Source organism: Bos taurus, chromosome 17 (genome assembly GCF_002263795.3).
Source record: "Bos taurus isolate L1 Dominette 01449 registration number 42190680 breed Hereford chromosome 17, ARS-UCD2.0, whole genome shotgun sequence".
Lineage (NCBI taxonomy): Eukaryota > Metazoa > Chordata > Mammalia > Artiodactyla > Bovidae > Bos > Bos taurus.
In genome coordinates this window covers 19,421,239-19,448,711 of record NC_037344.1, presented here as the reverse complement: position 1 = coordinate 19,448,711, position 27,473 = coordinate 19,421,239, and the positions used below count along the sequence as shown (strand labels likewise).

Here is a 27,473-nt window from a genome sequence, read left to right as displayed (position 1 = left end):
TTTGACTTTCTGGCCATAGATTATGTGATTTTCCTGTATAAAGTCCATTTTTTATACAAATCATAAAAATTCATTTTTCAAAGTTCTAGATTAAAAATAATTCATTTTGGAACATATATAAACCATCATGCCACCTAATTATAAAAGGATTTTTATCAACAACAAGAAGTAAAAGTAGTCGTCCAGCTTCTCAAATTTACAAGTTCCTATGATATTCTACAGCTATTTACAGGCTTTCATAACTACTTGTTCATTAATTACATCATTCTCCTTAGTTGGATAGTTATGAAAAAAATTCACATGAATCCTAGAAATACTCAAGTTTTGGAGTTCACAAATTACGGAACATTTGTGAGCAGCCAAGAGTCCATTTTAAGTTGTATGTATATTTTTAAGAAATGAATTACCTAAAATATAAATCTATTCTTTTATGCTTTCAGGTAATCAGACAATTTAAATATTGGATGTAGAATACACAATAAAGTTATTTACATCTAACTTATGATAAAATCAAGTACATTTTACTGCCCAAGACACTGATGATGATGATGAGAAAGCTAATTAGCCCCTGCTGAATTCCTTCTTTAGGTCCACTTTTTAACCATATAACCTTACATTTTATTCCTTATGAATATTTCACAGTAAATATAACTACTTACTTTTCAGGATTTTCTACTTCTTCAGTAACAAAGTTGAGATAAAACCTAAAAAGACATACATAAAGTACAAACCATTAATAAACTTTATGATCACTATCCAAAGTTTCACATTTTAAATATTTATAATCAAACTCAGAATTATAAAAATTTTATAAACAAATAACCTAAGATGAAATTCTCCAACACTAAATGCTCCCGCATTTTATTTTTTCTATTAAACATTATTTATGGAGTTCTTTTCTATTTCTTAATTTTTTTATGGCGGTATAACATGAACAGCAAACTGATTAGTGAACAGTGAACAAATCTTAATGTATAAACATGTAAACAGTATGTAAACAGTAAATGTGTAAATATGTATAATGTATAAACAGCAAACAAATCTCAACATATATTGATAAATTTTTATTTATTTATACACCTACACAACCAAAACAAAGATCAAAACATAAAACATTTCCAGTACCCTAGAGGGTTCCCTCAAGGCCCTTTGCAATCATCTCTTTCATCCTCCCATAAAGGCAACCACTATTCTGATTTCTATCACTATAGATTAGTTTTGCTCATCTCAATACAATAGACTAATAATATCTGCTTGTATAACTATTATACAATATTCCTTTGTGTCTGGTTTTTTTTTTTTTTTTTTTTGCTGGACTTTATATCTGTTGGCTCTCATCCATGTTATTGTATTTAGCAATATTTCATCATTCTTTATTTTTGCTTTTCATTGTATGAATGTAACACCAATACAGCCTACCACTGATGGGTATTTGAATTATTTACAATTATAGCTATTATGAATATGGATACCATAAATATGCTTGTGCATGTCCTTTTGGGGACCATACAATCATTTCTCTTGTGCATATACTCAGAATATGATCACTGGATCATAGGGTAGGTACATGTTTATTATTACATTATTATTATTTATTTATTATTTTTTTTTTTTTACCATTTTTGGATTCCTAATTGCATTCCAGCAATATATGAGATTATTATGTGTTAGTCACTGGGGAAATAAAAGTAGGAAATCTATAATCCCTCTCCTTAAAGAGCTCGTTGTTCATAGAATGATCCATTGTGGATATAACAACACAGTAGGCAATGCTAGAGCACGTCCAGGTTACCAGGAGCCAGGGGTGAGGTCAAAACCAGCCTGGCAGGTCATAGAAAGCTTTTGAGAGGAGGCATCACCCAAGTTGAGGCTTCAAAAATGCTTAACTATTAGCCCTGGTGAAATGACATAAGGACATTCCAGGTGGAGTATAACACATACACATGTGAGTGTGGTAAAGCTCTACATGCACAGAGATATGAGCTACAGATAGGTATTCTGCAGTACAAAGGGTGCCCAGGGAGAGAGAATAGAGTGTAAGGACAAGATGCCCTCTGGCTTCTGGGAATCTAGATTTCAGTAGGGGTGACAGGTCAATAAAAACTTGTAGGAAAATAGAAGTATGATAATAACATTTCTCAGTTTTAGGGAATTGGCTTACTAGATATGAACACTGAGGCAAATAGGAAATAAAAAATGGGATAAAAGATTTGCACTTTTAAATTGCAATTTGCAATTTGCACTTCTTCCTTTCAATTCAGTTTTCCAATATGCATCCCATCCAAATAATCTCAAGTCATAAGGCAACTATAAGAACAACATGAGGTAAATATGCCTTATGCATAACAGTAACTATGAAGTTGCCAATTTTTTTGTATATTTAGGCAGCTAATTTTAGGTCCATTGTTAGTCAATACACTATAGGCTGATACGAAAGAACATAACATTTTGAATATTTCCCCCAAGACCTGAACACTTCTGTCATCTCTTACATGACAAGAAGCATTCTAGACACATGATATTTCACTTTCTAGTCCCACAGGGTTGCAAATATTACCCTAAACTTATGGCCCAAGAAAAATTCAGATTCCTTTCCTTCACTTTACAACTCTCCTTATCCCACCCAGGAATGGTGGCTGCCTCGCATCCTTGACTTCTTTTTCCAGTCTAAAAGGACTGCTGGAGACCCTTTAAAGCCCTTAAAGTTCTCTTTCAAGGTTCCAAGATGCAGCAGACCCCTCAGATATGCACACATAGATAACCAAATCGTGAAGATGGGGAAACTAAGGGATCATAATGAATAGAGCTAGACATATAAGGACAAAGACCTTTCCATTTCTTCATTGTAGAGGCTTAGAAAATGTCCACAAAGTGAAAAAGTCATATTTTCATTGTACTCTTCCGTGTTCTTATTATTCCTTAGAAGATAAAATAGCCATTACGTAGGTCCACAGAAGCACTGGTCAATAGGAACAAATTCTCTATATAATCTAAAACCAAGTGACTAGAATATAGTCCATCAGCCTTTAACATACTTAAAGTATCTCATAACTTAAAACAAAGATAAGAAAACCTGTCTTATTCCATCTTTATTCACAAGCAGGCACTTGATGCTCATAGTTGAAGAAAGCCAAGACAACAGGCCCAAAATGGAGTCGTTTATGCTTAAGCCTCATGCCACCAAACCAAAACATAATTCAGTTAAAGTCTCACACCTCCCAGAAATGGAATCCAAAACCAGTCAGTTAGGAATTGCATTATTTAAGTATTCTGCCTGGTAGACTCTTGCTAGCCCCTAAATGAAAATAACTCCATAATAATCAACCTGTTTTTTAGCTTAGTATAACTTTTTTGTTCCCACCCTTTCAGCCTATAAAAAGCTTTCTCTTTTGTACAGCTCCCTGGAGTTCCGTTCTATCTGCTAGATAGGATGCTGTCAATTCATATCGATTTTTTCTCAAACTCTTAAAAATTTTAATATGATTCAGTTTATATTTTAATAAAGTTAAGGTGTCTGATATTTTAAGGACTATATGTGAAGCAGAAACATTTGAATATCTGAGAGAACGGTAGCAACAAAGGTGATCTAAAAGGTTAGCAGCCAAGGATATTTTTTAATGACTAGAAAGTAATTTTCTAAAAATAGAGGTTGTAGTTATACCAGGAAGGCAAGCAAAAATCAATACTTATATCTGGAATATGCACTCTGAGGGATTTGATGCGTTTGTTATAAGCCCAAGGCAATGGGAAGTACAAGAAGAAAATGAACAAAACAAAATCCAAGGAGGGAGAAAAAAAAAACTCACACAAAAACCACACACACACACTTAGAAATCTTTCCAGGCCTCTCACTTCAAAAATAGCCAGTTCCTTCTAAACAGTTGTTTTAGAAACTGGTCTTTTTCCAACAACGTTAAGGAAAGAAAGGAAATATTTATGAAAAAAGAACCCAATTTCAAATATTTTCCATAGAGAAAAGGAAAGGACTTGGGACATGGTAGCAGGGTGGGAAGGAGAAAGCTTCTTATTTTGGTCCAAACATTCACATCCTGTGGGAAATATACCTTTATGCTCTCCTAGTCTCCAGTCACGCATCCGTAGCGTTCTCTATACATCTACTCAAGTTCTCTAGAGAATGTTCACAAGATCTATTGTTCCAGCTTTTCCATGATTGCGTATAAAAGGCACCGCAAAGCTAGCCATGCATTCTAATACCCAACTATGAATTATTTTAAAAATAAAGCTTATTCTTTAGATTAGATTTCACACAATGCTAGAAAATAATCCCAGCAGATGCTTTAGAAGACTAAATCCCCTGAGGATACGATTTAAAGGGAAAACACACACACACACAATGAAAAACTATTTCCTATCACACGGTTCAAAAAAAAAAAAAAAAAAATTCCCACCAAGCAATATTTAGCTTTGGATCAGGATATGGGACTGAAATTGGTTGAGTTCCCCTGGGCCACAGGGAGACTGACATATTTCTCCTAATGCAGACGTTGGCAATAATATTAAAGTTGTTCTGACCCACCTCTGTGACCTGGCTGGGTTAATGATTTCTTTCCCCCAATCATGTTTCTGTGAAGGAGTTTTCATCATTCTAAAAAGGCCCAGCACTCCTCATACACCAACAGCCTGCTCTATTCGCATCCAAGGTCTAGCCGAGCCTGTTTCCTATTCAATGGGTAGGTGGTGACTTGCTAAACGAACAAGGCCTCCCAGACAACAAGGGTCTCGCTGCTTTTACTTACACTGTGGGTGGTTAAGTTCTGAGGACAATGACTGATTCTGTCTCCTTATTTGCAATGCCCCCTACACTTTTATTTTTGCATCAAACATTGTCAGGGCAGGAGCACAGGGAGTGGAGGCTCATTTATGGTGCCCCACTTATAATTCCACAACATAGTCTTTAATTCCATCATGAAAGACAAAGAAAGGTCAGAGAGGCAGGATCATATTTGGAAAGTGACTACATAACTCCCGCTTTGGGCACTCTTTTAGTTTCCATCTTGTTCCATTTATATCCAGATATTAACTTTTTCCTCTGGAATTCCAAACCAGCAGACTATTTCTTCTAAACACAGCTCCCTTTTTCTAAGACGGATGGCCACATATTAACAAGCAGGTTATTTCTACCTACCTGCAAAGCAGCATTCAGGTAGCTGAACAGCTGTTGGAGACATACAGTTATTTATCTGTCCTATACATAAATCACTTGTATCAGATGACATTCATTTAAAATCTTGGCCTTAATGTCTTATGACTGAACCCTCTAGAATATAAGAAAACCAAGTTTCCTGTTCTTTAAAATAGGACATGGACATGAGGATTCTATGATGAAAAGTATAATATAAACAAGGGTTCATGTAAACCCCATTTGCCCTGTAAACAGAGTACTGAAATAAATTTCTATGTCTAAGATGGAGCCACTAATCTGCAAGTCAACCCTGAGTTCTACACTTATTTCCCTGTTTTACATTCATTTTCCATTTTTCTCTTATTTGTTCCTTACTCTTCATCCCATAAAAGCTTCTTGTCTTCCACCTCATTTTTAAGTTTGGCTGGACTCTTGTTTATACCACCAAAACTGTCTTTTTAAAATCTTTCTAACAAGAGTAACATTTTGGGTTTAGTATCAACAAAACTAAAGATTAAGATAATAAGATAATTCAAAATGAAAAGACTTTTTATACTTGGAGAAAGCTATCAGCCCTCAAAAGCTTACAAAAGTGAAGATTTGCTCTCCATAAAGCAGGTGACTTGAGTATTCAGCCCTTGTAGTAGGGGAGTGAGTCGGGTAGAAGAATATTTTAAGATTCCGTGGGAACAGATGCATGGCACTCACAGGCAAAAGAAACTTCATTCAATAGAATTAATCAAAACTCCCTCATGAGGATCTCCACATTCCACATTCCTGACTGAATACTACCAAGCCCCCAACACTTGGCTCTAACTGAAAGCTTCTGTCACCTCCCCAACTTGCTCTGGCCCCTCCTGGTGACCCTCCCAGGGCTTGGCCACTGCCCCAGGGCACTGGAGCTCTGATCAGGCTGAATAGCCATAGAATAGATGATTCCACTGCTAACCCTGGGAGCACAACTCCTTTTTTAATTTTTTTTTCTTGCTCAGCACCACATTGTGCTTTGGACAAAAATAAAGACTTCAAAAATACTAAGACTAACACACATACACAAAGGCTATCAAAATATTCCAAAAGTACACAAATATTTTATGCTAGACTCTTCAGAGCTACAATTTTCTAAGAACTTCAAACATTATGCTTCAGATGCCATGCTAAAATCTTTAGTTCCTTTACTTTCCTAATCCTCCTCTAGTGCTCTGAATTTCCATAATTCAGTGAGATTAATAGGGTAAAAATTTCATTTATCGAAAAATATATTTTTATATTCCATGCATTAGAGAATAAAATCCTAAAAACTGAACAAAAAGAAATTGTGTTTGTATTTGAGATGCATTTACATAATTTTAAGCTAGTATAATTTGTTGCTTTTTTAGGCTCATAGAACATTCTAACTGCAACTGTACAATTAGCTCGATAAATTATTTTTTTAAAGAAATATTGCTACTAATTACTTCAAAACTGAAATTTAATTTTACTACAATCATTTTGATGTTTAAATAATGGCATTTCTAGTGGCATTTCTTGCAATAATCACCTCAACTGAATCTTACTAGATCAATAAAATTTAATTAGAAAAAATTCCCACTCAGAACCATGGTTATTGTTATTCAAGTTCCTAAACAAAACAAGACATAAATACAAAGCTTAATGCTTCAACCAAAATGTCATCACACTTTGACATGGATCCACGGAAATGTACCTATGCCACTGTGGTTTTATTCATCTTTTCTGCATTTTTTGTTTTCAAATGTCGAGGAAATTTTAAGGAATGCATAAAGTCCTTTAGAATGTATCAGACTATCTAGTACATCTGATTTCGCTATCCCGTTTACTCCTTCTTGCCTTTAGAGTACCATTTTACCTCCTGGGAACATGCTACTTATTTCTATACCTGAATTCTTTCTTTCTCATAGGAAGGTGGAAAAAAAAAAATCAACTAATCACTATGTGAGCAGACCTTGTAGCTTCAGCTTGGCAGGCTTTTTGACAAACAAAGTACTATTCTTTAATGGCTTTCGGCACTATTATGCCCTTACTGATCCATACTTATAAATGATTTGTATTGGCTCTCAATACCCAGCATTTGTTTATTTTTTACATTATCATGTTAAATTTACATTATCAAGTTAAATCTAGTATGTGCCTTGACTGGAAACCTCAGTGATTTTGTGTTGAGTTGTATACACAGTGCCTGGCATGGTGAAGGGAGCTACGTTACCTTCCTCTCTTCAAGTACAGGATAGCATGTTGAATTACGGCTGTTCACAATTACCTAGCAGCTCACTTGGCACTTGAAGTACTTGAAGGAATTAATGAATCATCCAAATCACCAGTTGATAGTGATATCAACTTACCAGCCGGCGTACGCATACATTCCATAATAAAAAGCCAGTGGCAACCCCATAATACTTGCATCTCTTCCTGAAAAGGCATCTTTAAAATACTGTGTTTGCCCTGAAATAGGAATAGAAAGATTAAGGACTTTTCAAACAGCTGGTTATTATTCATTCTTTAACCATAAACATGAAAAGGGGGAGAAGGGGGCTTGGGGATGAACTATATCATTTCAGGTCTAGATTTCTTACTCTCTGCTCATTTCCAACTTTATCTACTAATGCTGTATCCATTATAGAGAAGGAATCCCAAACATATGCTGATTGCCACTAACACTACTTAACATTTATTTTAATAAAATCATGGCAAAGAGGAAAACAACATTTCAAAAACAGTCCCTTGCTTTAGCATGCCTCTACTCTTAACAGAGTTTCACCACGAAAGAAGACTAAAGGATCATCTGTAAATTATAGTGTTTAGAGTGTGATATAATTCTCAACAGCGATGATAATATAGTGCTTAGGAAGAATTATTCAAGGGTCTGTCTTCAATGAGGAGGTGGCATGAAACCCCAAAACCACCTTCTCACATCATTGAACTTGCTTTTTTGGCTTTCTCCCTATAGTTCATTAGATACCTACAGGGGTTGCAAAATGCTGTGAAACAAATCTCCTTGGCACTTCCAGGCTTGTTTTATAAAGAAAAACTTATTGGAGCACAGTTGGGCTTACTTATTCATCTAGATACCATCAGTTCAGTTCAGTTCAGTTGCTCAGTCGTGTCCAACTCTTTGCGACTCCATGAACTGCAGTACGCCAGGCCTCCCTGTCCATCACCAACTCCCGGAGTTCACCCAAACCCATGTCCACTGTGTCGGTGATACCATCCAACCATCTCATCCTGTCGTCCCCTTCTCCTCCTGCTCTCAGTCTTTCCCAGCATCAGGGTCTTTTCCAATGAGTCAGCTCTTCGCATGAGGTGGCCAAAGTATTGGAGTTTCAGCTTCAACATCAGTCCTTCCAGTGAACACCAAGGACTGATCTCCTTTAGGATGGACTGGTTGGATCTCCTTGCAGTCCAAGGGACTCTCAAGAGTCTTCTCCAACACCACAGTTCAAAAGCATCAATTCTTCTGCACTCAGCTTTCTATATAGTACAACTCTCACATCCATACATCACCACTGGAAAAATCATACCCTTGACTAGACAAACCTTTGTTGGCAAAGTAATGTCTCTGCTTTTGAATATGCTATCTAGGTTGGTCATAACTTTCCTTCCAAGGAGCAAGCGTCTTTTAATTTCATGTCTGCAATTGCCATCTGCAGTGATTTTGGAGCCCAGAAAAATAAAGTCAGCCTCTGTTTCCACTGTTGCCCCATCTATTTGCCATGAAGTGATGGGACCAGATGCCATGATACCATTAGTCTATGGCTAATTTTACTCTCCAACAATAGGGCTGATAATTGTTGCAGAGATCACACGGCACACAAAGTTGAAAACATTTACTATCTGCTGGTTTACAGAGAAGGTCTGTGGACCCTTACCTAGAGAACAGCACTGTTTCCTTCTAGAAGCATGGAAAAGAAACTATATTGAACTTTAAATAGGTTTAAACACATTGTTGCATCAACATGTAGACTGCTTTTATGCATCACAGTTTTCTCCTCTTTGTGATGGGACTTTTCTTCTATATCTTTTGGATAATTAAAAAATAGAAATTCAGATTTAGTCAGTCAATATTCAAAGTAAAGCATAATGAGTTTCTGTTTCCCAAAGAAAATACAAATGAGATTACCTAAATGGGAAATATGACTATTTCAAAATTGGCTATCACATAAGTAAATAAAAGGGGGGGTGGAAGATAGATGGTGTACATAAAACTCTCTTCACACTTAAACCTCAGTTTTTGTTTGCAGTTTCCAGACAACAACATATATATCAATACAGTGTGTGAGTTTTGAAGCCAAAAATGGAGAATATTGTGTTATCCACTAAATGACTCTCTCAAAATATCCAATTCCTAAATATATCTCATTTTTTAAAATGACACTGTCAATTGAGAAATATCTGTTTTACTAAAACATCTCTGTGTCCTCATAGAAGAAAAACATAAATCTTTGAACCCAGATTAAAAACATCTGCTGTATATTGCTTTATCATGATCTGTGGTCTCCTAGGCCTTATGGGACAATATTGCTAAAGTGCAATGCTGAATAATCAATAAAAGATACAAAACTTTGTAAAGATTGAATCCTGAGCACAAAGTGTTACAAAAGAGAATTGTTTCCAAATTTCAGGAGTATTTGGCTGCATAACAGAGATCTCAAGAAGATTAAAGTTATTAGATTCAGAGGAAAGTTTAACAAATCCTCATAAGAGAATACAGAACATACAATTATTTTCTGAATTTCATTAGATCAAAATAAATGTAGAATCTGGGTAAGTAAAAATTTTCTCCTCTTGAAGTTTTTTGTATTAATGTGAAACATATGTGATAAGTTAGAGACAAAGAAATATCATTGTTTTATAGTAATAGAGCAAATATACCTGCTAAGAATACTCTCCAAAATATTTAACTTACTTTAAATGTGGTAAAATTCCCAGGTCATTTCTCTGCTAAGTGAGATATATAAGGAAACCTGGTCACATTAAGCACTGATAATGAAACTGGAGACAGACCACTGCCATGTCCCCCGCCGCGTGTTTGTAGGGAAGTTTTAGCCTCCTAGGCTTCCCTGAGTTCCAAAGAGCGATTTTAATCATAGAAGTGAGAAAATGCAGAAACAAAGGAAAGCAGTCAAGAAAGATAAAAGAGTAATAGTTTTGCTATAAAGCAAAATTAAAGTTCCTTAATTATTCCTTGGGCTTCCCTCGTAGCTCAGTTGGTAAAGAATCTGCCTGCAATGCAGGAGACCTAGGTTTGATCCCTGGGTCAGGAAGATCCCCTGGAGAAGGAAATGGCAACCCACTCCAGTATTCTTGCCTGGAGAATCCCACAGACAGAGGAGCCTGGCAGGCTACAGTCTGTGGGGTCACAAGAGTTGGACACAACGTAGCAACTAAAACCACCACCACCAGTTGTTCCTTAGGGCTACAGCTGACATCCTGAGTCCTATCCTTGAGTTGTTTCCCGGACATTAAAGCCTGTATCAGGAGGAAGAAGCTAATTGTAAGATGACCATAATCACATAGCCTGCAAATTGGCTGGAACCTAAGGATTGATAATGTTGACCTCTGTGACCTCACCTTTATCATCAACCTATCAGAGTATTGTGCAGGAGCTAATCAGGTACCCTGTGACCTTCTCCCTCACACTCTCTTTAAAAAGCCTTTCCTAAAAGCTACCAGAGAGTTTAGATTTTTTTAACATAAGCTGCCCATTCTCCTTGCTTGACTCCCTGCAACAAACACTATGCTTTCCTTCACCACAATTTGGTGTCAGTAGATTGGCATTGCTGGCCCTTGGGCAAGCAGACCCAAGCTTGATTCAGTAACAATACCATAAATATTAAAGGATCATTCTATTGTAAGTGTCAAAAAAAAAAAAAAGCTAAAAGATATGTCATGACTTCTGCTCTCAAGGAATTTGCAATACAGTAACATTTGGGCAACTACAGCTCACCTCACCAACATATATAATTAAGTGGTAAAAACTGACTACAGTCTTACATCAAAAAGAGAAGAGAAAAAAATTATCTTTGTTTTAAAGGACTGCATGTCATTTTTTGGAATCTAAATGACTCAGTTTCTGAACTTTCCAAAAATGTAAAAAATTCTTTACAGAAATATAAACAGCCCAGAAAAGGAAAGCGGTAACAAAATAAGTTACTTTCCCTACATTTCTAATGGATCAGATAAAGTATGAGAAGGCCAGCTCTGTGGAGACCAACATGAATTAGAAAAGTTCATGTTTTCCCTTCAGTGTAAGCTATCGTATTAAAGCTCTTCATTGTGTTTATTTTGAGTTGGCTGAGGTTGCTGAATTTGATGCAAACATTTAGCCGGGAGAGTTCTAAGAAGTCCCACTAGGTTTTATTAAACGCACAGCAGTAGTTGCCTTTCCCCGGGTACAGAAGGACAAATCTTTCCACCTTTGTTGTCGTTTAATGCTTCTACCATCAGCAATGATTTTTTGTTTAATTTTGGAATTTCCTTTTGCCTTGAGTGATCCTACTCTTGCAACTTCATTAAATTTCTCTATAAACTCCTTTTCTTGGAACAGACAACATCAATGTGAACATGAAATATTTTATGTGCCAAAGTTACACATCACTCCTTTATCATTTCTTCTTACTTCCTTACGTATTTCCTACTACTGTACCCATTGTTAGTTAAATAACTCACTAGACCTCCTTCTCCGGAGAAGGTGATGGCACCCTACTCCAGTACTCTTGCTTGGAAAATCCCATGGATGGAGGAGCCTGGTGGGCTGCAGTCCATGGGGTCGCGAAGAGTCGGACACGACTGAGCGACTTCACTTTCACTTTCCACTTTCATGCATTGGAGAAGGAAATGGCAACCCACTCCAGTGTTCTTGCCTGGAGAATCCCAGGGACGGGGGAGCCTGGTGGGCTGCCATCTATGGGGTTGCACAGAGTCAGACATGACTGAAGTGACTTAGCAGCAGCAGCAGCAGCAGACCTCCTTCTCACCCAATAATTTCCCCTGAATCCAAGCAATTGCCTGTGCCTTCTTACCTAGAACAATTAAAACTCCAAATGACATCATTCTCAACCATCTCAACTCTAGAAAGGCAAATACTCCCAGAAATTGGTGTTACATTTCTACAGAAATGCAGATTTTACATTAAAAAAAGTAACAATAAAATACATTTTTACAACTATTTTTATTGTCAGATAGCATTTTTTTTAATGAATGCTATTTCCATATCTGACTCTCCTTCTGTCAAAATTCCATTCTCAAGGTAAAAGGAATAATTAAGAAAAAGTAAAACAATATTTTATCATTTTTCATTATTTTCCAGATATCTTTTTCTCTCTCTAATCTTTAATATATGCTTGAACTACTTTAAAGTAAAAATAAGAAGACATATTTATCTATAGTTAAAGCTAACAGCTTATTTTTTTTTTCCACTTTGTGTTTTCACTACAAACAGTTTAGACCAAGAGAAAATTCACTGATGCCTTATTTTGCTGCTTGGCCCAGGCTTAATCCTCTTGTTGCCAATCAGCTGTAAATACCAATTCTCCCCCCACTGTTGTAGGCTTTCAAATCAATTAGATGACAGTATAGAGTCTAAGTTCCATGAGCAGAGAGACTAATTAAGGGATTCTGCTAGCACAAGTGAAAGCCAGTGTTGGAAGAGACCAAAAGCAGACACGTATTTTAAAAAGCATTTACTTTTCAGTCCATACCTTTAATTAGCTGCATCACTCCAGGGACTATAATTATCAGAATTGCTGTGAGCTTGCAAAAGGTTAGGAAAATCTGGATCCGGGCGCTCCAACTGACACTCATGCTATTTAGGACCATCACCACAGCTGCAAACAAACAGATGAAGTTTCAAAAGGTGAATCCTCACTAGTATACGTGAAGACGTCTTAGGTCCTGGCTACTCAAAGTCCCAACCGTGAACCAGCAGTATTGCCATTCATTACCTGGAAGCATTTTAGAAATGCACAATCTCAGATGCCACCCCAGACCTAAGGACTACAAACATGCATTTCAACCAGATCTCTAGGTGATTTTTATGCACCCTGAGGTTTGAGAAACTGGATAAAATCTGCAGACAGTAAAAAGTTATCTCTTGTTCTTTGTATGGGCTTCCCTGATAGCTCAGTTGGTAAAGAATCTGCCTGCAATGCAGGAGACCACAGTTTGATTCCTTGTTTATGTCAGTAAGAGTGAACAAGGATTGTGGTGCCCTGCAAGGAGATCCAACCAGTCCATTCTGAAGGAGATCAGCCCTGGGATTTCTTTGGAAGGAATGATGCTAAAGCTGAAACTCCAGTACTTTGGCCACTTCATGTGAAGAGTTGACTCATTGGAAAAGACTCTGATGCTGGGAGGGATTGGGGGCAGGAGGAGAAGGGGACGACAGAGGATGAGATGGCTGGATGGTATCACTGACTCAATGGACGTGAGTCTGAGTGAACTCCGGGAGTTGGTGATGGACAGGGAGGCCTGGCGTGCTGCAATTCATGGGGTTGCAAAGAGTCAGACACGACTGAGCGACTAATCTGATCTGATCTGATCTGAACAATCATATAAAAATATCTTCTAAGCAAATCCTGAGGTCATCCCACGCAGACTGTGACTCTAGCCTGACACAGCGGACAGCTCTTCTCCTCCCTCAATGTCCACATGCAGAGTCACCTGCCAACTTGGGATCACATTAAAAAAGGGACAGAGTTGGGATCACACTCAAGAAGGGACAATGTGTGGAAAAGTGGGCTGGGACTTTATTCTACTTTCAGAATTAGCCTTAGCCAGAACTTTTTGTATTTTGTCTCTACTTTCCAATCAGCATAGTAAGGAGTGACTTTCAACCTACCCTAAATGTACAGGTTTCCAAGATATGTTTTGGAACTTGAAAAAATGTTTTGAATGATAAATCCAAAAGTGTTTCCAGAGTAGGGTGCACACGGGGTCTGAAGCCAGCAGAATCTCTCTTTCTTGGTGATGCTATCTACAATGTCCTCTGCAGTATTCAACCAGCCACTCGCCCGCACTGTGGACCATGAGAATCTTGAGAACAGAACAAGCATCACTCATCTCTGTCTTGCTAGTATCCAGCTTCATCCATGGCCCAGGAAGATCATCAACAGTTTTGTTGAATAAATGAATGAGCTGGATCCTCAGTTTTTAAAAAAATCTATAATACCTTCAGCCAAAAAGGCGTGAAATAAATGGTGGTACTTCCAGGCCAGGCCTCCTATACTATTCTAGAATGACTGAGTTATTCTAGACAGCAGATTTCAACTTTAAACACTTTCTAAACCTCACACTTGGTGTTACTCACCCTCTCCTCCCCACTCCCAACAAATAAACTGCTTCATACCTGACATTTGTAGTTATTAGCTACAAGCTTTATTTTTAAAAGGTATATTCTCCCTAAACAAACAACAAAAATGAATGAAAATACTTCTTGGGGGATTAAAAAAAACAACAACAACAGAATTCTTACAATTCAGGTTGCAATAGGAAGCTTTCCATATGTACACTAATGACTGATCTTCATTGCCTGATACAATCATTAGCTCATTTCAGAATTTAAGAATTGGTACAAATGTTTTCAACACATAATATACAATAGCAAAAATATTTTAAATAATCTAGCCTTCTAAAAGTAGGCTGATTAAGGTATATCTTTTTAAGAGTTTACTATGCGGCCATTTAAAATCATGACACAGTTAAATATTTATTACATAAAAGATGGTTCATAACATGCTAAATTGACATACAGGAAGATAGATAGAAGACAAAGCTACAAACATAGAAAGGAAAGGAAAGGAAAAATTTTGAAGGACTATTTACCAAAACATGAAGAGAAGGTATCTATAGATGATAGAATATGGAATAAGTTTTAAGTTTAAAAGTTTATTTCTCTACACTTTTAAAATAATTCTTGCAATGAACATGAAGCATTAGGTAAAAAAAATCAAAAAAAGCAATTTTCATCTTTGAAAGAAGCTCAAAGATGGGAAGAATAAGGAACCATACAAAGTTAAATAGGGGGTTACTAATGAAGAAATGTTTCAAAGGAGAAATGATGAGAATGATTAGAAAGGCTGAAGCCCCAAATAAGCTATATGGTAAGCTGAGAGAAATATTCTACCTGTGTTTGAAGCTGGAAACATGAAGAACTAGACAGGTCCATTGTTAATTGCCAAGTGCATTATTTTATCAGAAAGATAAAAAGTAAAATGATTTTTCTCACCCCTGTAAAAAGCACTTATATACTGAAAATAATTTAATGCAACTCTGCACTCATCGTCATCATCCAGTGATTCTTGTCCTTTCTCTATGCAAATGACTCTGTGATAAATGAATCATCATATGAAAGGGATTGTTTTTTTAGTTAAGGAGATTCAGCATTGGTCTGAAAATAACTGGACTCATGTTCCCACCAACACAAAAGAGCACTGTTTCCTTTTAAGCAGAGCTCCTAAAAACCCAAACACCATTTCTGAGAGTACTCCACAGTAGAAAAGAGCTATTGTAAAGAGAGGAAGGGAAAAGAGGAGGAAGGAAGAAGAGAAAAAGGAATAGAGGGAGGGAGGAAGGAAGGAAAAGAAGGAGGGGGGAGGGAAAGGAGAGGCATCCTCATATTAGAACCTCTATGTATTTGGGAAGAGGAAAGAAGGTTTGTTACTTTCATAGAGGGTTAGAATCCAATGCCTATTGAAATAGAAAACAAAACTGAGTGCTGGGGATTTTATATTTTGTAAAGTTTTCTTAGAAAAATGGAAGACAAAAATCAAACAAATATTATGAATTGATAATCTCACCTTGCTTTCCTCTCAGGCAGCTGAAATCAAAATTCTGGTTAAGCCTGATTTCTCTCAAAAGGTTTCTCAGAACCCTGCTTTATCTGAGCATCCAGAAATCGCCCTCATTACTCCGTACGCCAAATTCCAGCTGAGATGTACCTCTATGACCCTGAAGGGATACAGCTTAACAAGCACCGAGGCAGCCAGTACTGAGGCCTGCGGAGGTCCTCAAGTGGCGAGAACTGCTGTTCCATCATGTGTCTTTACACAGAAGTTTAAGTCCGCGTATGTTGCTTACCCAACAATATTGAAAAGGGATTTGGGATTCACTAAATGCTAAGAGCTTTCAGAGTTTCTGAAACAAATAGTATCTACTCTGGTTTTTATACACTATCTACTTACACTGTAATGATTAAAGAAATCTGAGCAAGCTTTCATCCTAGCTTTCCTTCCTTTGAATAATAATTGCTAAATTCATGCATTAGAAATTACCTGTATTGATTTGAGCTTATTATTTTATTTTTTTTGCTGACCTTAAATGTTACCAAAATGAAAATAGACATATAGCTTTTATTTACTTATTAATGGTGCTGATTGGTTCCTAAGAACTGAAATGCAGCAATGAAAGTTATAGGTATAAACTCTGGCAATCAGAAATACATAGGGAAGGGAGTTGTGTTTGAAGAGGATATTTAGGGGAGTGTTAAAAACTGATACAGTGATTTAAGGACTAGCAAGCATTTCTTTCTGTACTTCAGTAATTCAAGTTTGTCTTTTGTTTTGCAGAGTGAGGTTACTAAGTCTGGATATATTGGGTTTTTTTCCCCCCCCCAGGTTCAGGTTCTCCCTGGCTTCTGGCTACTTTTTGCTAAGCTGGTAAAATATATGGACACTGTACGGATGCATCATGGTGAGCTGAAGTGAATTGTTCCACTGTTCTTTGTAGCAGCTGCCTGGGTTGCCTCCATTTTTCTGTTAGCATTTGTTTCCTGGACAGATTCATTGCACAGAAGCTATGTAGCAATAAACACCTTTATGAAGGAGAGAGGCTATATCTAGGATCTCACTATTGGGAATAAAAATGGTAAGCATTAAACAAATGTACACTATTATATGACACATATTGTGCAAGGACCTTACATGAATATTATTTAATCCTCATATCTGTATGACTTGGTTACCATCATTAACATTATTTTTCAGATGAACAGCTGAGAACCCGGATATTACTTAACTTGTCCATGTACACAAAGCTAAAGGTGAAGATAAGATTGAAGCCAAGTAAGCTGACTCCAGAGTCCACAATTTTACCAGCAGTGCACAGGTAACAATGAGGAAGCAGGTCAAAAGACACATATGATTTCACAAGTTCTCTCAAACATCTGATGCTCTCTCTCTGCTAAAGTGAAGTAGCTCAGTCGTGTCTGACTCTTTGCGACCCCAGGGTCGCAAGGCCCTACCAGGCTCCTCCATCCCTGGGATTCTCCAGGCAGGAATACTGGAATGGGTTGCCATTTCCTTCTCCAGAAGATCTTCCCAACCCAGGGATCGAACCTGGGTCTCCCATATTGCAGGCAGACGCTTTACCATCTGAGCCACCAGGGAAGTCCCTCCTCTCTGCTAAGGATCATGTTTATCTTGGCTGGGATTTCAAGACACTTAGATTCCACATTTTATTTCTCATCCTTCTGAAGGGTATGATTGTTGTTTTGAAGTCCTTGTATATTTCAATACTACATATCTTTACCTAAGAATTGGTTGTCATGGTATTTAGTTATGGTAGAAGAGGAGTAAAGATAGTCCAATTTCGGGTTTAAACAGAGCCACTTTATGTGCAATATTTGAAAAGCTAGCACAGAACTCAGCCTAGACTTTCTTTCATGTAATTTAATGATGCTAGTACAGTTTGAGAAAATACAGTAATGCATTTATAGAAATAGCTATCTCTTTTTCTCACATCATAATCACAAGTGTTATTTTGTTTGCTTTCTCCAATTATTCCCACAGGTGAATAACGTTCTTTATTCACCTATGTAAATTAAATAAGAAAACTGAGACTCAGAGAGGTTGTTAGATGTGTCTGAGATAAGAGCCCACATCTGACATAAGGTACTTTTATTAGAATATTCTGCCACTCAAGTGTATACTTAAACAGGGTCTGGTTTCAGGAGACCAGAACCAAAAACTAAATGTCATTTTAACTTTTGAACATACTTCAGTGTTTATTGAAGCTTCAAGGAGAGTGAAAATTCATGAAGTTCCATAGAAAGTAAAGGGAGCAATGTCCCTTTACCTAGGGACACTGGGCTAGAGGAGAGAAGACAAATGTGAATATATAAGATTTCCCTACTCAACTTCCACATGCCTGACATGCTTGCCAGAATGGACAAGACTTGGAGTACGCAAAACCCTTTTTTCTTTAAAGATTTTTTTTTTTTTTAATGTGGACCATTTTTAAAGTCTTTACTGAATTTGTTACGATATTGCTTCTGTTTCATGTTTCAGTTTTTTGGTTGCTAGGCATGTGGGAATACCAGACCACCTGATCTGCTTCTTGAGAAATTTGTATGCAGGTCAGGAAGCAACAGTTAGAACTGGACATGGAACAACAGACTGGTTCCAAATAGAAAAAGGAGTACGTCAAGGCTATATATTGTCACCCTGCTTATTTAACTTATATGCAGAGTGCATCATGAGAAACGCTGGACTGGAAGAAACACAGGCTGGAATCAAGATTGTTGGGAGAACTATCAATAACCTCAGATATGCAGATAACACCACCCTATGGCAGAAAGTGAAGAGGAACTAAAAAGCCTCTTGATGAAAGTGAAAGAAGAGAGTGAAAAAGTTGGCTTAAAGCTCCATATTCAGAAAACGAAGATCATGGCCTCTGGTCCCATCACTTCGTGGGAAATAGATGGGGAAACTGTGTCAGACTTTATCATTCGGGGCTCCAAAATCACTGCAGATGGTGACTGCAGCCATGAAATTAAAAGACGCTTACTCCTTGGAAGGAAAGTTATGACCAACCTGGATAGCATATTCAAAAGCAGAAACATTACTTTGCCAACAAAGGTCCGTCTAGTCAAGGCTATGGTTTTTCCTGTGGTCATGTATGGATGTGAGAGTTGGACTGTGAAGAAAGCTGAGCGCCAAAGAATTGATGCTTTTGAATTGTGGTGTTGGAGAAGACTCTTGAGAGTCCCTTGGACTGCAAGGAGATCCAACCAGTCCATTCTGAAGGAGATCAGCCCTGGGAATTCTTTGGAAGGAATGACGCTAAAGCTGAAACTCCAGTACTTTGGCCACCTCATGCGAAGAGTTGACTCATTGGAAAAGACTCTAATGCTGGGAGAGATTGGTGGCAGGAGGAGAAGGGGACGACAGAGGATGAGATGGCTGGATGGCATCACTGACTCGATGCACATGAGTCTGGGTGAACTCCGGGAGTTGGTGATGGACAGGGAGGCCTGGCACGCTGCGATTCATGGGGTCACAAAGAGCCAGACACGACTGAGCGAGGCATGTGGGATCCAGTACCATGCAAAGGATCGAACCTGCATGCTCTGCACTGGAAGGCAGAAGTCTTAACCACTGGACCACCAGAGAAGTACTCCAAAACTTTTCACCTTTATTAATTTGAGAGAAATGAAGTTGAATACTTTCAAAAGAGGAGAGGAGTAAACCCAACCAGTCTCCTTCATTCACAGGATTTTCCAGGCAAGAGTACTGGAGCAAGAGTACTGGGATAGGTTGCCATTTCCTTTTCTAGGGGATCTTCCCAACCCAGGGATCGAACCCAGGTCTCTCGCATTGCAGGCAGACACTTTACTGTCTGAGCCACCAGGGAAGCCCCAGAGGGGTAATTAGTATTTAGCAATGCCACACTCCCACCGGACTCTCACTTCTCAAGTGATCGGTTAACATTTCACAAACCCTGAAATTCCTTTTCTTCTATGATTTGATGATAACAATATCCTTCAAGTTTGTTCTTCTACACTTGAACTAGAGAATTCAAACTACCACAAATTGCTTCCATCCCTGTAGGAGAACACAGGGAAGCAATTCACACAATTAAACTCTGTTTTCTATATCTCACTAACCTTTCACCCCCGGCAGGCAGAAAATCACCTCTCTCCTCGCTTTGAACCCTACAGAATGTGAGATTTGCCCCCAGGTAAATGTCTCCTTTTCTATCTCCATCTCCACCTGCTGTTGCTTTAAAGCTAAGTTCTCAGAGACAGTCTGACTTTCCCAATTAGGCCATTGATTTATATCACCTGCCATCGAGTTGCAAGACTATCTCATTTCATCTTTCAGTGCTTCTGATCTTAGGAACAAATTTCCTCAGAAACTCAAGCTTGCATCAAAATCTGTAAATTGATGTTATAACTAATGGTAAAAATGGAAGAACATGACTAAGTTCATCCAAGATTAACTCAGGCTCTTTGTTAGTTACACCATCACCAAACTCTACTACAGCTTTTGTAAACTGCAACATATTTAATCATTCTTACCTATAATTGCTTTAATTTTTTGATTTGAACAGTTTCCATTTACTCTTCTAAAATACAGTTTTCCCTTTAAAATGTTTAATAGAATTGGGACAAATAAAAGAGCTATCTAGATTTACCAAAATGGTAATGTGTTGTCATTATCTAATTCATTACCAGTCCTTCTCAATCCAAGCTGTGGATTTGTAAATGTTTACATAATATATAATGAAAGTTTGCTGTTACAGCTTTTAATCAGTAACCTCTGATTGGCAATTTACAGAGCTCTCAAAATGCTACCACTGTGTTTCTCTTTTCAAATACAATACTTGTGATATGATTCTGCCTCAGTCAGTTGAGAAACAAAAATAAAATGAGTATAACAGTGGCTACTGATCCAGTCCCTAAGTGGAACACTAGATTTATCAAAAACTTTCTATGAACAAGGCACCACTCTGCTAAAGTCTTAAAAATCTAACTTCATCCTTCCAGAGCCATTCAAGATAAATTATCATCTCACAGATATTTTACGAATAAATAAAACTGATGCTTAATGAGATTTAATATTTAGCCCCAAATCACATAACTGAGAACCCCTACACTATTCCAGTTGTTTCAATTGCAGATTGTTTGCCTCCAGAGCCTGAGCTATAGCCACAGTGCTAAAATGGTTCCAAAAATCAAAATTTCATGGTGTTAGATCTGAGCAAAATCTATTTCATTTACCTCCATTTCCTGCTGCTTGAGAAACGTGAAGATGTGTAATCCTCTAAGTTTAACACATAGGCATTCCATTAGCTTCTCTACAAGAGAAGAATGCTTATATCTCTTCTAATTAAAATCAATCACGAACAAATATTTGTTGAGCACAAACAATATACTAGGGGCTATGTGAAGGGCTGGAAACACAGCAGTTAGTTAATCCCCTGGTCTTATGGAACTTGATAAGACGTGTTCCCACAAGAGTATAAAAAGCTACCATTTGTAATTTCACTCTTTAAACTTTTCTAGCATTACTCCAGTGTGCTTGCCTGGAGAATCCCATGGACAGAGAAGCCTGGTAGGCTGCAGTCCATGGGGTCGCACAGAGTCGAACACGACTAAAGCGACCTAGCAGCAGCAGCAGCAGCATTACTCAAAACACTGTATATACACTCTTTTAATATCATTTAATCCTCAAAAGACACCTTATGAGACTAGACATGATTTGTAAATAAGAACACTCAGGTGCAGAAAGGAGAAGTGACTTGACCCCAAGTCTCACAGCCGTAGTGTGTGGAAAGGGTAAGAACAATCGAGAACACCATTACCACTCCAGAACTTAGAAATATCTCATTCAAGTATTTTTCTTGGTCTCCCTTCAAATATTCCACATAACAATTATTTTGTTTCATGAATTAAGGGGGGAATCCAGGATGAATCTATTTAAGTGCAGAAATATGGACCCCGTACTAGAGATATTTTGTGTGTAACTCCTCACTCTTTCCTGCTAATCACCCAGCTGTCTACTGTGAAATGTTCACCTTTCTCTCACAACAGGAAGTTGGAGTCATATTGCGCCTCACATCACTTATGTCATGATGTGCATGTTCCTCTTTTTTTACTTCCTTTTTTTTTAAAAAAAGGTTCTAATATCTGGGCCCAATGATGAAAATGAGCAACTTCCTAATTCGGAAATGATAAAGAAAACTCCTATTTGAGAAATGCTGCTGCTGCTGCTACTAAGTCGCTTCAGTCGTGTCCAACTCTGTGCGACCCCAGAGACGGCAGCTCACCAGGCTCCCCCTGTCCCTGGGATTCTCCAGGCAAGAACACTGGAGTGGGTTGCCATTTCCTTCTCCAATGCGTGAAAGGGAAAAGTGAAAGTGACGTCGCTCAGTTGTGTCCGACCCTCAGCCACCCCATGGACTGCAGCCCACCAGGCTCCTCCATCCGTGGGATTTTCCAGGCAAGAGTACTGGAGTGGGGTGCCATTGCCTTCTCCGTTGAGAAATGCTACTAATAATCAAACGTTGGAAGAAGACTCTAGTGACCATCAATGGACAGCTAAAATCTGAACACAGAGTGGCAGGTGGTAACACTAGAAAATTCATGAACATAACATACACACCCAACACACAAACACCATTCCATGAGGGTAAGTGCTTATACTTCTCCATGTTATTGCTAAGGAAGGATATTTTATAATTCAGAACACCCATTTAAAAATGGGGTTTTCCCTTGTAAAAGTCTCTTTTTATGCACAATCAAGTTACTATTTTACTAACAAGGTGTTTTGTTTGCCTGTTTTAAAAGATTAGCCATCACATGTATTGACCCAATACAAAATAGGCTTATAATGTCGTATCAGGCATTACACCAAACCCTTATTCTTTTCTTTGTTTTCCAACACAAACCTGGTGAGCAGTTGTAAGCAAGAACACCATGTGAGGAATAGTACCACTATGCAAAAAGTCTCAAGAAATTTTGTCTCCAATCACTTTTGTCGGGACTGTTTTATTTTTCATATTTATACCTATGATACTCACTTATGCCCACAGCTGTAATGAGCTTGATTGCAAGTTCAGGAATTTCACAGTGAATAAAAAACGGTTCCAGAATATAGCGTCCAAATGCTAGAGATATCACAGCAGTGGCTGCAGGGCTAGAAGAAATGCATATTTAGGTTAACCACAGGGAAAAAAAAATAGCACTTTCACTAACTTTTTATACCTTGAGGTACTGTTACTCAGCACATGGAACATAAATAGAGAAGTCTATGATTTTTAGAAATCTATATTTGATTCAGTTCAGTCACTCAGTCGTGTCCGACTCTTTGTGACCCCACGGACTGCAGCACGCCAGGCTTCCCTGTCCATCACCAACTCCCGGAGCCTCCTCAAATCATGTCCATCTCATCAGTGATCCCATCCAACCACCTCATATTCTGTCATCCCCTTCTCCTCCCTCTATCAATCTTTCCCAGCATCAGGGTCTTTGCTAATGAATTGGTTCTTCACATCAGGTGGCCAAAGTATTGGAGTTTCAGCTTCAGCATGTCCTTCCAATGAATATTCAGGACTGATTTCTTTTAGGATAGACTGGTTGGATCTCCTTGCAGTCCAAGGGACTCTCAAGAGTCTTCTCCAACACCACAGTTCAAAAGCATCAATGCTTTGGCACTCAGCTTTCTTTATAGTCCAACTCTCACATCCATACATAACCACTGGAAAAACCACAGCTTTGACTAGACTGACCTTTGTTGACAAAGTGATGTCTCTACTTTTTAATATGCTGTCTAGGTTTGTCATAGCTTTTCTTCCAAGGAGCAAGCGTTTTTTAATTTCATGGCTGCAGTCACCATCTGCAGTGATTTTGGAACTCCCAAAATAAAGTCTGTCACTGTTTCTATTGTTTCCCCATCTATTTGCCATGAAGTGATGGGACTGGATGCCATGATCTTAGTTTTCTGACAGTTGAGTTTTTAGCCTATATTTGATTAGGTTCTCACAGATATTCCAAATGAAATACTGTCTGCAACTTTGATAGCTAGTTTTTAAACTTCATATCTGCTTAGGAACAAGGCTGGGTGCTATCAGTTTTTCCTCTTCCATCCCATATTTGACTTTTTCTTAAAAATCTAGTTTTTACTTGAGATCCAACAGGGCTGGGCCACACAAGAAATAGTCTCCTTTCTCAGTAAGTCAACAATTAAACTCCAGCAGAGTAGGAATGAGTTTTAATAGCACAGTCTAATGGGTTCAGAAAAGGAACACAGAACTCAACTTTAAAAAATTAGTATTAATAAGTGTTCATTGCAAATATATGCTTACATGCTTGACATTGTATTAGTCTAGATTTTTCCAAACAGAAAAACCTTGAGAGCCAAGTGATTATTCTTAATTCCATAGAAATATTTAGGTGAAAAGTATGTGTTCAAAAACAAAATTAGTCTTGTAATTTTATAGAGAAAACATGAATGAGATAAGAAAATGAAATAAGGTCAGGTATATAGTAAAACAGGTGGCAAATGATTCTATTTTAGCTTTTCAACTTTCTGTTAGAAAATGACACAGGCCTTTCCAGTTTAAATATACTGCATATGAATGCATGTTTGTTAGTACACAGGCAAGTCAATGGAATTATTAAATTTCCCATGCCAAGTCTTCCATTTCAGTTTATCTCCCATCTCATGCTTACTCAACCTCCAGGTCCAACCCCTAGATTGTCAGGAAACCAACCACCATTATGCATTCCAACCCTGACCTGCTGGTATTAGAAAGCAAGATAGATTTATTTATTTTTAATTGGAGGATAACTGTTTTACAATATTGTGCTGGTTTCTGCCATGCATCAATAGGCATACATATGTCCCCTTCTTCTTGAACCTCCTTCCCAGCTCCCACCCAACCCCAACTCCCCTAGGTTGCACCAGATTTGAGCACCAAATTTGACCTCCTTGCATCATATAGCAAATTCCCACTGGCTATCTATTTTATCTGTGGTAATGTAGATGTTTCAAGGTTACTCTCTCAAATCACCCCACTCTCCTCCTCGCCCATGTCCATAAGTCTGTTCTTTAGGTCTGCATCTCCACTGCTACCCTGCAAATAGGTTTATCAGTACCATCTTCCTAGATTCCATGCATATGGGTGAATATACGGTATTTGTTTTTCTCTTTCTGACTTCATTGTGTATAACAGGCTCTAGGTTCATCCACCTCACTAGAACTGACTCAAATGTGTTCTGTTTTATAGCTGAGCAACATTCCATTGTATATATGTATTTCTTCTTTATCCATTCATCTGTCAATGGACATCTAGGCTGCTTCCATATCCTGGCTATCGTAAACAGTGCTGTGATAAATACTTGGGTGCCTGTGTCTTTTTCAATTATCATTTCCTTGGTGTAGATGTGCAGAAGTGAGATTTCTTGATTTTTTTTCCCAAGACAATCTCCTCCTGACCACAGCAAGACATTTTTCTTATTCTATATCATTTATAAATTTCTGATGTATAAATTAAAATCTAGTCATGTCATTTTAGTGCTTTCCAAACATAGAATCCACAAAAATCCTTCAATACAAGGCTCCATCTGGTCAAAACTTTTCCTTCCTCTTCAGTGTGCTTCCTCCCACTAGAAGGATCTGAATACCCTTTGCCTAGAGCCCCTGAAACTCACTGACAGTTTCTTATATCTCAGGTCTTAGTTCAATCTTTTTCCCAAGGAAGCTTCTTCAGTCCTCTGATTGCATTAGATCTCCTAGAGTATACTCTCATATGGAACTTCATAGCTCCCCTTTCACATGTGTATCACAGTAGTAACTTTTTATTCTCTTACATGATGTCTTGATTGATAACTGTTTCCCTCACTTGACCATGAGCTTCATGCATATGACTGTGTCCATATTAATCACTATTTCATCCTCAGTGTATGGGTAAAGTGTCTAGTAAAGTGTCTGTCACACAACAGAAAACTAATAAATACATGGTGAATGTATGAATTCAAATGACCCCTGATGTATGATTTCTTTTTAAGATTTGTTACAGATTATTTCTGACAAAAGTGGCTTAATCTGAAGTACAATTTTAATAGTAAATATTTAGGTACCATGGGTACTTTCAATGGAAGAGGAATGTTATATTACTCAGGTATTTTGTCAAGCTTCAAGTCATTCATTACTCTGAGAGAACAACTGAGTAATGTGAATCCATATTACAAAGAAATACATGAATCCATTACAAAAGCTTCTAGAATATAGTTAGGTAATTGCTGCCATAAACACATACCCAGTGAAGTAGCTATCTAAGGTAATATGATTATAGGCTACTTGAGAATAAGAACTGAGGCTCACTTCACTTCAGATCTTTTTAACTTGCCATACACCATTCAGTAGCAGTTTGTGGAATGAATAGATGAATGAATGAGCACTGTGTTGGTGCTACTACTGCAAATGGAATGATCAAGTCCATTATAACGCTGAGCAATTAACCAAAGTATGGCTAACCAGCCAATACAATTAGCCAGTACATGGCTGGAGAGGGACTCAAGCTCAGCTGCATCAGGCCCCAAAGCCCACTATTCTGACAGGCCACCACTCTAAATAAGTATTGTACTTATTTGAATACTGAGTGTATTTTATTCAAACTATTGCCCCCCAAAATAAAGTCTGACACTGTTTCCACTGTTTCCCCATCTATTTCCCATGAAGTGATGGGACCGGATGCCATGATCTTCGTTTTCTGAATGTTGAGCTTTAAGCCAACTTTTTCACTCTCCTCTTTCACTTTCATCAAGAGGCTTTTTAGTTCCTCTTCACTTTCTGCCATAAGGGTGGTGTCATCTACATATGTGAGGTTATTGATATTTCTCCCGGCAATCTTGATTCCAGCTTGTGCTTCTTCCAGCCCAGCGTTTCTCATAATGTACTCTGCATATAAGTTAAATAAGCAGGGTGACAATATATAGCCTTGACGTACTCTTTTTTCCTATTTGGAACTAGTCTGTTGTTCCATGTCCAGTTCTAACTGTTGCTTCCTGACCTGCATATAGGTTTCTCAAGAGGCAGGTCAGGTGGTCTGATATTCCCATCTCTTTCAGAATTTTCCACAGTTTATGGTGATCCACATAGTCAAAGGCTTTGGCATAGTCAATAAAGTAGAAATAGATGTTTTGACTTTATTTTTTTGGGCTCCAAAATCACTGCAGATGGTGATTACAGCCATGAAATTAAAAGATGCTTACTACTTGGAAGGAAAGTTAGGACCAACCTTGATAGCATATTCAAAAGCAAAGACATTACTTTGCCAACAAAGGTCCGTCTAGTCAAGGCTATGGTTTTTACAGTGGTCATGTATGGATGTGAGAGTTGGACCGTGAAGAAAGCTGAGTGCCAAAGAATTGATGCTTTTGAACTGTGGTTTTGGAGAAGACTCTTGAGAGTTCCCTGGACTGCAAGGATATCCAACCAGTCCATTCTAAAGGAGATCAGTCCTGGGTGTTCTTTGGAAGGACTGATGCTAAAGCTGAAAGTCCAATACTTTGGCCACCTCATGCGAAGAGTTC

At 37.9% G+C, this 27,473-nt stretch overlaps 1 protein-coding gene across 1 annotated transcript in view; it reads right to left on the bottom strand.

Annotated features, from left to right (window-relative positions):
* Nucleotides 1-27,473, bottom strand: part of SLC7A11 (solute carrier family 7 member 11) — an 87,184-nt gene that overhangs the window by 53,559 nt on the left and 6,152 nt on the right. Inside the window, exons 3-6 of the mRNA XM_024977578.2 lie at nucleotides 22,958-23,073; nucleotides 12,859-12,984; nucleotides 7,504-7,603; nucleotides 660-704 (exon numbers count right to left, since the gene is read on the bottom strand). Of these exons, the coding sequence (XP_024833346.1) occupies nucleotides 660-704; nucleotides 7,504-7,603; nucleotides 12,859-12,984; nucleotides 22,958-23,073 (387 nt within the window). The remainder of the gene's footprint in view (nucleotides 1-659; nucleotides 705-7,503; nucleotides 7,604-12,858; nucleotides 12,985-22,957; nucleotides 23,074-27,473) is intronic.